General features: G+C 35.6%; 1 protein-coding gene across 2 annotated transcripts in view; it reads right to left on the bottom strand.

Moving 5' to 3' along the window:
• The window catches only part of LOC108756305 (ras-responsive element-binding protein 1-like), an 18,891-nt gene extending 8,216 nt beyond the window's left edge, over positions 1-10,675 (bottom strand). For both annotated transcript variants that reach the window (XM_018500017.1, XM_018500018.1), the window contains exon 1: positions 9,851-10,675. In XM_018500017.1, the coding sequence (XP_018355519.1) occupies positions 9,851-9,869 (19 nt within the window). In that variant the 5' untranslated portion in view covers positions 9,870-10,675. The remainder of the gene's footprint in view (positions 1-9,850) is intronic.
• Positions 10,676-11,801: the final 1,126 nt, after the last annotated feature.

Below are 11,801 nucleotides of genomic sequence, written 5' to 3'. Positions count from 1 at the left end.
ATTTCAAACACAATGACTCATGCGCATGTTTCCGTGAACTGTCAGAAAGAATGAACAAAGCAATAAGCTATCTTTCAAAACGTGGATTTACTGTTTGATAGTGGAGATTAAATATTTCATAGTCTATGTATCATCTAAAGAATATATCGAAAGTAGTAAATTTCTGTAAAGAGAAATAAAACTAAATATCATTGCTTTTTTTTACGAACAATCGTAAAATAAGGTAAGGAAAATCAAGAGATTGGCAAATATATCAAGATAAATAAACATGAGAAGAAATGAAGAGATAAATGATAAGATTTTGAAAGGATTTACAAAAAAAAAAAAAGATAAAGATAAAGTAAATAAGATTTTTGTTTTATGTATCAAATCTGTTATTGTTTAGATTTAAACTGAAATTTATAAATGGAAATTATTCTTTTAGAAAGAATTGTCACATTTCTATCCTTGTTTTTTAAATTAATAAATAAGTACAAAATTTTCAAAATTATTAAAAGATGACCAATAGTGACTACATAAAATCGAAACCTTTAAAACAATACAATCCACAAAGTATTTTAAACAATAAAGATTTTCTTATTATGTTATTAATTATCCACCCCTTTTATGTACAAATATATTTATTTTGTAATAAACGATATTCTCTAATAAAAGATAATGCAAAACAGACAAATGTGTATATTTCAATATTAAACGTAATACTGACATCTTTAATACTCGAAGAACGCAATACATTTTGTATTCGCGCTTTTTCCAGAAATATTTCGCAGTCGATATTACATATACACAGAGAACAAGCATAAGTTTATTCGTATGTTAGAATTTCAATTGGAACAATAATATGAATTTTTATGGATTTAGTATTTCAATTCTATCAATTTAATGTCATTATTACGATTGCTAAACTTATGTTTAAAAAATATAAACATTTTACAATTACATATCATAATTGTATTATAATCAAATGTTATAATAATTTATCTTTCGTGTGACCACATCTAAATCTTTTTATTAGTGCATTATACACTGGTTGCTCGTCAATTGAACGACTATAACTGGTCGTCAAGAGATCCCAAATGTGAACCTGTTCGACAGCCATATAACATACCTGTTGGCAGGTGAACTTTATTCATGCGCGTAAATCATGTGCGCGCGTGCATTCTGGTCAAGTGTGGAGAAACAAGTCCGATCAACTCTATCCTGCGGTTTAACGCGTGCCTGATCGTTAATGACTCTTCACCTCTCGCCACTAAGCCTAACTGCTTTTAATTGAGCAGCCACTGAAGTGCACGCACGTGTTATTATTATTTTTTATTATATCATGTTCACAAAAAATAAAGTTCCTAAGTAAGAGTCAGAACATCGGCCCTCAATAGAAAACATAAATTCTATAGGGAAATGGATGATCTACAGTGCGTGGAAAAGGATATTAAATATACATACATTATTTACAAATATTACCTTAAAATAATTATTATAAAAAAGCATAATGTAATCTCATGTTAACATTTATTGAATTTATTAGATATTATATTATAAAAATATTATTTTGCTGAATTCAAGATTTAGCTAGATACAGATCAGAAAATAGTTTTGTTAGCTCAACATAATTTTGTAGAAAACTCAAGCATGATGTGCAATGGTGCAAAAAATTTATAGATTATAAAAACCAGAGTGTTCTATATAATTATCTTGATAGTTCAATAAAATTATTTTCGGATCTGTATTAAACTTTTAATTACTTTAACATCATTTTTCCAATACATATTATTCTGTTTCTTTTATTACCGCTTCTTTCTTTTTGTATGAAAGACAAAAAGTCACCTCACTGGGGTTTTTTTCTAATTCTTATTCTAAAAACTCTATAAGAAATTTCCTTGTCTCTAAATTAAAATTTGTAAATATAATGTAAAGGTAATTAAGTATATAAAATTGAAACAATTATTTTTGCAATAATTTAGGTGACTTTATAATATCGACAAGAAAATTAAAACGTGATCCTTTTTCATTATAACTTTACGATCATCTATCAGATATATACCATGAGAACGCATAGTTAAGAGAATGTCGCCCGAATCGATGACGAGAAACGCATCGCAAGAATAGAAATCGGTTTTCTTGGTTCACGGAACGTCGTAACGATTAGTCTCTCGTCACATCGCGATAGTTAGAAATGGAAAGCACGAGGGGGAAAGATTTCCAATTGCAAGACCTGCACGCTAAATTTCACCGAGGTAATTCCTTCGAGGTAACGTTATCCGAGAAATATTTAGAAAATAAATCTAATAGTATTGTAATTAAATAATAATAATAATATTGTAATTAATAATACAAACAATAAGGTTACAAAATCAAGTAGTTATCCGAATACGTTAAGTAAGCTTTTAGATCTAGACCTTTCAAGAAATGTTCGTTTCTCTCTTTTTACTTTCATATTTTTCTCAATTCTCATCAAAACGCATTCAACATTATGCGAAATAATGTTATAACATCTTCGTAACAGATTTACGTAATAAAAAAAATATAGAAGTAATGCAAAACTTTGCGAAAATGGAATCAAATGTTGAAATTAAATGCGCTTCGAACTGAATAACACGTATACGTAAGATAACATCACGAATATCTTACTGGATTATTACGCAAGAGATGAAGCAAGAAGAAACAAATAATCGATCGTTAACAAAATTGAAATCCGTCACAAATGTACGAACTTTTCTAACAATGAAAACTTTTCTAACAATTGTATTAAACTGCCATTGTAAAAATCCATTAAATTTGTATACACTTTTTATACGCTTTTTTAGTATAAGAATATGTAAAACGCATTCTATATTTATAATTGTTAATTATGCGAACATTGCGTGTTTCGTATCATCTTTCTCAGCTCGATATCGAAAATATTAAGAAAATAGGAAACACACAAAATATTATGTAGTATAATTATACAAAACAGACAATAGGCAATACAACAACTAATATACATAGTTATACACACATCAAAACAAAGCATTGAAAAATTGATTATTGAAGAAGATCATCAACAATTTAGTTGTAGTTATTAATTCTTAATGCTTGTGATTTATACAAAAATACGGAAAGTCCAGCAAAGGGTGCATGGGCGAATCGTCGAAGGGGCCAACGTGGGAAGGGCGAGTCCCGTTAATCGCCGCAGTTTCAAGGGATTCGCGAACGAAGTCGGAGGACCAGAACGCCACGCCTATATCTGCATTGCACCCTCGCGGGACCTCGCCGGGGGAACCTTGAGGGAAAAAGGGAGCAGTGTCATGTCCGCTCGGGGGCGTACATGCGCATTTCCGTTCGCTCGCCTGGGAACCGCCACCTACGAATCATAGGATGCTGCGCTGAAGCAGCTACGCTAGCTGGGCAGAGTAAGAGAGTGGGGAGAGAGAGACCAACGACTCGGCGTCGTACCGCGCCGCCATTGGCCACCTCTCATCTTTCCCGGAGCCTTTTTTTATCTCCTTCCTCCCCCTCCGCCGCCACCATCGCCGCCCGCCACATTACGTCCCCTCCATCCCGCCTGTTCCCCTCCACCAGGCCTCCAGCACTCCTCTTTATCTCGCTCGCGCTCGCCTCTTCGCCTATCTCGCCCCTTTATCACGTTAACTCGGACATACCCTACGCTCTTTTTTGCACTCTTATCTCGCTCGGACGTGCTCTCCGCTCCTTCTTTCTCCTCTAGCTCGCCTCATTCCTTCCCCTGTTCTTCCGTTCGAGTCTTTCTCCCTCTCTTTCTCTTTCTCTCTCCGTTTCACTTTTTTTTTTCTCTCTCACTGCCGACATCCGTTCGTCGATGCCGTCCGACGATCACGCTACGCGTTTTTCTACTCTTCGCCTTCCTTCCTGCCTTGTACCCGCAGATTCACTACTACGTCCTTTTCTTCTTCTAGCCCCCTTTCCCTCTTCCCACCCCGTCCTCGTAACCCTGCTGTCTCATACCTGTCCCCCTTTTTACCTCCCTATCATTTCTCTCTCTCTCTCTCTCTCTCTCTCTCTCTCTCTCTCTCTCTCTCTCTCTCTCTCCCTGTTCTAATGGCAGCGCCTTCTTCCCTCTTCGTCATCTTCCCCTCCCTCTGTCCAGTTCTCCCTCATCATCCCCGCTTCTTCCACGCTCGGATACACCCACGCACCACGCAGGAGAAACAAAGATGGCGGTCGGCTATATGTGTTTCGAGAAGTCGTCTCTCTACAACCTTGAATTTACCCATCCGTGAAAACTCACCGGAGCAACCCTTCGCACGTACCTACCTGCGAGCTACTCCGGTCGACGCATGAGTCTCCCTGAGACTCACCCCTCTCTATCCTTTTTTTCGTTCATCCTATTTTCTATCAGTCTCATAAACAAAGACAATACCAGCGATCGATCTAGACACATGTTTTTCGAAGGAAACAATGCCTCTAAGAAGTAGGTTATTCCTCGAACAGACATTAAATACGGAGTTTTAATCTTTTTCATGAAAAATGAATGTCGGGTGAACGAGCGAAATGTATTTTTGGAGGCTAGCGATTCTATATTACGGAATATTTTGCTTTTATTTTAAAATATGCGTTCACATTATTTTTTTTAAATTAAATTTAGTCAATTTTTATATAAGTTGGCAACAAACTATTAAACGTAAGAAATTGTTCTATTTTGACATTTTTTAACGCAATAACATTAGCAGCGCTAACGTTGTATTTGTTTAATATCCTTTCTAAAATCTTACTTTTTAATGGTAGATTATACAAGTCATAGATAAACCTAATTAAATTTACTTTGCGAAAGATGTAAATAAATTTGATATAATTATAACTAATTATAAAACAAATTTAATTTTTTGACAAGTCACAAGAAAATATTTGAAACAAAATTAACTGGTTAGTAGGTATATTATCTTTTTTTCATTTTTGCATTGTAAATTTGCAAAAATAGAAAGAATTAATCTTAAAAACAGCTTTTCAAATCGCAGTGGATTACAAATAATATTTTTAACGAAGCTATTATTGTATTTAAATTTATATTCTGATATTTGCGAATGCAAAGTGCAGCTTCTGTAATTTATTTTAACTTTAAGATTTTTAGAAAGATTTAAGAGTTAAAAAAAAATCTAAACTTCGAGTTTTCTTTCTTTCGAATTTTTTAGACTACATAAATCATGATTTAAATTATACTGCTATTATTTACGAATTCAAGAATAGATCTAATTCATTTTTAAATTTGAATCTATTAAAATCATTAGGCCACGTAAATTATATAATGATTCAAATCTTTCTTCAAAAATTATAAATTGAATAAAAATTTTGCAGCATCACGATTTACATAACCTAATGGTTCTGAAAGACTTGAATTTAAGAATAAAGCTAAAGTTCACATTATTTTAACTGTTAAATCTTTTCAAAAAGTGCCAAGAATTGCTTAAAATTAAAACAAATTACAGAAACTTTTCACAATTTGCAAATATCAAAATGTAAATTTGAATGCAAAGAGAGTTTCGTTGAAAATATTATTCGTCATAATACTGCATTATGTTAAATCTACATTCATATATTTTTTAGTGTGTACACCTTCATTATGATCATAATACTGATATAATTTTTACATATGTATCAGTTATTAGTCTTGTTTATATATCCAAATTTCTGTTTAAGGATACTAAAATATAAATAAAATAAATTAATCTTACGAAAAATATAAAATTAAAAAACATATTTTATATGAATTTACATAATTAAAAAAAAATAAAGAGCATTATTTTCGTTTTCGGTTTTAGATAGTCCAGAGGAACGATACAATAGGCATGTTGATATACAACAGAGAAAACGAAACGTCCTCCGCCGAAAAATTTACTACCGCAGGTCATTAATTTCACGATCGACCGAGGGTGAACGGTTTGAGGTGCCGCGAAGGATGTCACGCAAAGTACTCTCGTATACGTGGCCCAACCGAGTGTTTCCGCATGTACCTCGACGCGGTTGTCATACCTACCTACCTACCGCCACGCCACATCTATAGATTGCTACTGTAATAAAACCTATGCAAATCCTAGACCGACCTTATGACGCCTTGGGAGGTAGGGAATAGGAAAGCGATGATAGGTGTGGTTGGTGGACGTCTAATCTTTAACCGCGAATGGAGATCGATCATCATCCGCGTTGAGTTTTTCATAGCTAAAACATAGCTTACTTAATTTGGAAGCAAGGGATGGACCGTTGGGTTCACATCAATGCTCGTAAATCAGAAAGTATTACAAAAATAATAAATTCTTATTTGAATATAATATCGAGCTGTTAATTTAAAAAATAAGAATATTTTACTCATGAATTTACAATCCGTGCATAAAATATCATTATTATTATTATACATTATTGTAAACTATTATTAATTTCATTAATTTTATTATATAAATTTTAATATTCACAGTTTTACGATTTTTTCATTTATGATCGCAATACTGGTGTAATTCTTAAATTATATCAATATTACGATCGTAAATAGAATAATCAAAATATTAATAGCATTCGTTACACGTAAAATTATTTAATATCGAAGTAAAATTATTCAATCTCGAATCTCTCAATCTTTAACAACAATCAGTTTTGGTCATTAATTTATCACTCGTTTTCGATCAATTTTTAAAAACGAAAATTGGAGCATAACGCGATTAAACTTTTTCTATTCAGTCTATAAGAGAATTTCTCGCTATTTCCATCGAATATGATAAATTGCATAGTCCTAGTTTGTGGCGCTGTTCCAAGAAGGATTCACAACTGCTCCATATTTACGGCTCTATTTCTTGCACAAAGCAAAATATATCTGTTAATTAAATCAGTTCATTTGCAACGTGCAAAATCAGGAACCAGTTTTTCTCACCATCATCGTTTCAAAGTATCTTTTCCTAAATAACGATATAATTTTACTAAGCATCATAAATTAAGATTATATATCATAGTAAAACAATTATTTTCTAAATTAATATCAAACGTAAAAAAGAAATAAATAATGAATCGTTTATTATTATAAAAAAGAAATGTTAAAGATTATTTAAAAATGTGTTTCAAGATGTAATACACATTTAATTAACATTTAATTAAGAAAACAAATTAAGAAGAATTAAACGGAAGGATGTATAATTAAATCATTCATCTCAAACGGATGACAATTTTTTTACTAGCGTAACAATTATATTTTTTATCGAATGATTCGAGACAGATATGTATTGTGAGTGTTTTATTTCGATAAGTTTGATTTATGCATCCGAGATATTCGTTTACTGCAACTTTCAATTTATTACGAGAAAAGAACTTTCTGGGAGTTAATAAACGCTTGCACTTTCTTGTCAAATATAAACATCGCTAATTAATCTATCTCACTACCGAAGGGCTCCCCTTTGCTGGGGTGAAAAAAGGGAGCGGTTGACTTTCCGCACCACACCCTAATCCAGACTTCATGCTGGTATAATCCTTGTGCCGTGTCAGAAAGAATGAATCTTTTTTTTCTGGATATTTATCCGTGTAATACGGTCCAAAAATATTTAATTTTAACTTGGAAATACATGTTACAAAATATATGTTTTATCAAAGATATTCAATACAAAGAATTTAATAATTAAAAAGAAATACGAAAAAATGAGATCTTTATAAATTTATCCGGATGCACAGGTCGAGTTGAAGTCGATTGATTTTTAGGATCGTTTGATTTGATATCTATACTAGATTTGCTATTAATCTTCGAAAGAAGATCGACATTTTATCGATGCAACATTGATAAAACATCGATCTTCTCGATGCAGCGTTGATAAAATGTTAATCTTCTGCGAAGATCAATAGAAAATTGTAGTCGATATCAAATCAAACGGTCTGAAAAATCAATCAATATCGATTTGATTTCGTCTTATAAATCAAAATATTCGAGCAATTTTAATGGCAACGAACTATTAAGGCGGATAAGTGACGCGATTGACATTATTGACTGCTTTGAGACAAAATCTAACATCTTATAATCAGTTAAATTTTCTAAAGTGATTTATGTAATAAATGTTTAAAAAGAGTTATATTAAAATTCTAATTATTTTGTAATTTTAGGGCAAAAAAATCACGATTTCAAATATTCCGTAATTTCATAAAGATATTTTTGTTATTATAATTGTAACATTCATTTCTCAATTAGAATTAGAAAAAGTCATCGGAAAAAATATAAATCTTTAAATTAAATTAGAAAAATATCGCATCGCGTGTGTATCTTCATTACAGCAAAAGCGTGCGTTTAAACTTTTCAGAAAATTGTTTCATATTTCAAGATATGTTTTATATCTCTAAGAATTTTGTTTATTAACCATCGTGAGAATTTTTAGCTGCGTTTGTGACAACATTAGGGAGGCAGAGTTGAGGATCGCTTGAACCTTTACGAGAGCATCTTGATACTGTATGTATACATAGATAAGAAAGAAGCATAAAAGAATCCTTATCTTCTCAGAATTCGGACCTACCATTCACCGGTCCTACCAACACTCGATCGTAATTTCGACACGTCACCCGTCGCAACATGTAGATTCGCTATAACCTTTGACATTTACCCGCTTCTGCCATTATCGCCGAGAGCATCGATGATACGCCACTTGTGACGATCGATCGATAAATCATTCGTGGAAAAAGTGGATGGCCGAATATCAGTTAATTTGCACAGAGAAGCACAGAGGATATTTATGTATTTCATGCTCCCTCCCCCTTTTTTCAGTTTCGAACGGTTTCTTAGTACTGATAAATAATCTTTAGATTTTGCACTTTCGATGTTTCTCTCGAGTCCGAGACAAACTCAAAAAGCTCAAATCAAAGGAGAGATATATTTAAGATAAATTTGTTTATCTCGCGCAACAAAAAGTTTGTTCTTTTTAATCAATCATCTTTTCTCCCTTTGTTTCCAACGGCTGGAAAGGAACAGAGCTAAGATGTCACATCTGAACTTCAGGTGGGAACAGGATGAAGGTGATCGAATTAAACTAGCGCGAGTTTGCTATGTACAAAGATCGAACGCCGCGAATCTGACGATTGGAACGTCGTTCGTGCGATACTTTGCTTTGCGTCATCCATAAAATTGATATAATCTGGTATTAACTTTTTGCCTGATACAATCTCGTTATCGTAACGCTTTCGTTCGCGGAATCTCTTAACTCACAACTCGTTCTCAAGACCAGCCACGAGGAGAGCAGGTGTGTGAGACGCGACTCTGCATCTGCTATTATAAAATTTCTCGTGACGATGATATGCAGACGGGTACACGTGTAAATATAAAGAACAACACGTCACTTTTCACAGACAAAGTGGGATATCGGTGAGAAAAGCTTATCTTGCACAACAAAAAAAGGAAATCGACCGTGTATCTGCGAAAATTTCATACGGCGCATCTTGAGATGCGCACGAAGACAAGAGAGCGTAAAAATGATTTCATTTTGACATCACGAAAGTCAAAAATAATGATTTTTGATTACGAAATTTCACACTTTATTGACGTTAAGAATCAAAATAAAATCACTCTGATTTCGTATTGACTTTTTATGTATTCCTTGGACGCGCGTAAAGAGAGCGATACGTCACTTTTCAGATGTTGAGAAGAGAAGCTTATTTAAGAAAAAAATAAAATAAAAAAAAAAAAAAGAACGCGATGAATCTTTCGATCAATTCACAGTGCGCAAACTACACGGTATCTTCACCCAAAAGGAGTTAAATAGTACGACGCAATACGTAGAATACAGAATGGTAAACACGGCTACAGATGATGCGCGAAATCAAAGAAGATATTTATCGAGAGAGCGTCATATCCGATTCAAGGTCCTCTCGACTTCGGCGAACATACCTTTCTTCGAATAGTCCATGATGCTGAGCCGGAGACGGCGGGCGACGTTTCGGTCGACAGCCGAGAGATCACACCGTCGTGGGAGATACAAACTCCAGCATCCGCGTAACTGATTAGCACTTTAAACACCAGTCCGCGCCCGCTCCCGATTTCCGGGAGTACGTATACCAAACCCGCGAGTGCGAAACGCACCGCGGTACACTCCGATCCCGAGTTCCAGCACACCTAATTTCGCGCGGCGCACTGTTTACCGAATCATACCGCTGTCGCTCCGATAATGGATAAATCCGATACCGAGACACCCGCAAAGTCGCGCATCGTGCAAGGTATGATCCGCAAGAAGCGTCACACCCCGCCGATCACTTCCCGTCTTCTATCGCTCCTCTCGCACTGATAACAAGGGAGAGACTCACGGCGCGGCGTGTAGCGAGATACAGCTTGATACAGTTGACTGATCGATCGAAGTGTGCGTGTGGCCGTGGATACTCCGGATGTCTTCACCTTCTCAATTCCGTTCGTCACCGCTCGACGCTCAGCAGCGCACTGAGCGCGTGTACCGCTCGTGGTCGAGTCTGCCGACGTCTGGGCTCTGGGCGCGCACGGTGATCCCGAAACGAGAGGAACCCTCGCGTTTCTCAGGAGAGGAAGAAGCGGGGGCGGCGACGGCGACGGCGCGGCGACGGCGCGGCGAGCGGGGTAGGAGCGAAAAGGGTGGGCGGGGGATGCGATCCTCTCCGTCGTGCGCGCGTGGTGGGGGTGAGCAGGGAAAGAGGTACCGCCAGAGAAGAGAGGACCATGCGAGATCCATGAGAATGGGTCACGACGGGCCGACTCACCGCGCAGTAGTGCTTCTGACAATTTCTCTCGGCTCGCGCCGAGGCCCCATCATCCCTTCCTCGGATTGGTCCGCCGTTCTGCTCGCTCCCTCACCGCGCGGTTCCCTCTCGCGCGATCTCCCTCGTCGGCAGTGTCGGCACAGCTCCGCTCCGCTCCTCTCCTGATTCTCTGCGGTGATCCCCACTCGGCAACTGCCCATCCCTTCTACCTGCGCCCCCGCGCTCGCCGGCCCGCCCCGCCAGAGGAGCGTTCCGTTCGACATCTACGTGGATACATGGGCGCTCGAATGGAAATATTCTTCGACGAGAAAACAGCGGAATCTTACGGTTTTTTTTTTCTACCTCTCTTCTCGGGATAAATCCCATTATACATCCTCGACCTTCTTCAGGTAGCGTTTTTGTTCTCGGTACAATAATAGACGCGAGAAAGGGAGACCGGGACTGGACCTTGTAGGCCAGGCCTGTCAAAAAGCTAATAACTCATTCGATATATTGTAGAACATTTCTTTTCTTTTTAATACGTGTGGTAATATTTTGGGAAGGGAAATATTTTGGAAGCTGTATCTATTTATAAATAGACTTTTATAATGGCAAATTAAACACGCATTGTGCTGATATAATATATTAAATTGTTGTGTAAAACGGTTTGTAAAAAAAATATGTAATTTGCATTGTTTGCAAATATGCATATTGCAAATTGCATATTTTTTTAAAAGTAAAGTATGTGTTTTCTTTATATATCAGTTGATATATCGTGTGACTGAAATTATTTTTTCTATATGATTTGTGCGTAGGTCCTTGGAATTTAATTTTCGAAGTTTGTAATTCTGATCTCATTGTGTGAGAGTATCAAATAGGAAGAAGTCAAACTCGGAAATTGAATTTAAATTTTATATTTTATTCAAAATTGTACCACTTTATCCCAATTAATTTGCGCACCATTTGATTGTTTGAAAAATGAGATATTTTACTGATGATATTTTACTCTTTCTCAGGAATTTAATGTCAAAACTACCGATTAATTAATTAATTTCTACTATTTTACATAAATACATATAAAAAGTAAATTGATCAATTTAATCGCGCGTTTACAAAAGTCACAGAAAATTTCTAAA

This window comes from Trachymyrmex septentrionalis, unplaced genomic scaffold (genome assembly GCF_001594115.1).
Source record: "Trachymyrmex septentrionalis isolate Tsep2-gDNA-1 unplaced genomic scaffold, Tsep1.0 scaffold97, whole genome shotgun sequence".
In the NCBI taxonomy this organism is placed as follows: Eukaryota; Metazoa; Arthropoda; class Insecta; order Hymenoptera; family Formicidae; genus Trachymyrmex; species Trachymyrmex septentrionalis.
The sequence above is the reverse complement of the archived record's forward strand: the minus strand, read 5'-3'. Positions and strand labels throughout refer to the sequence as shown.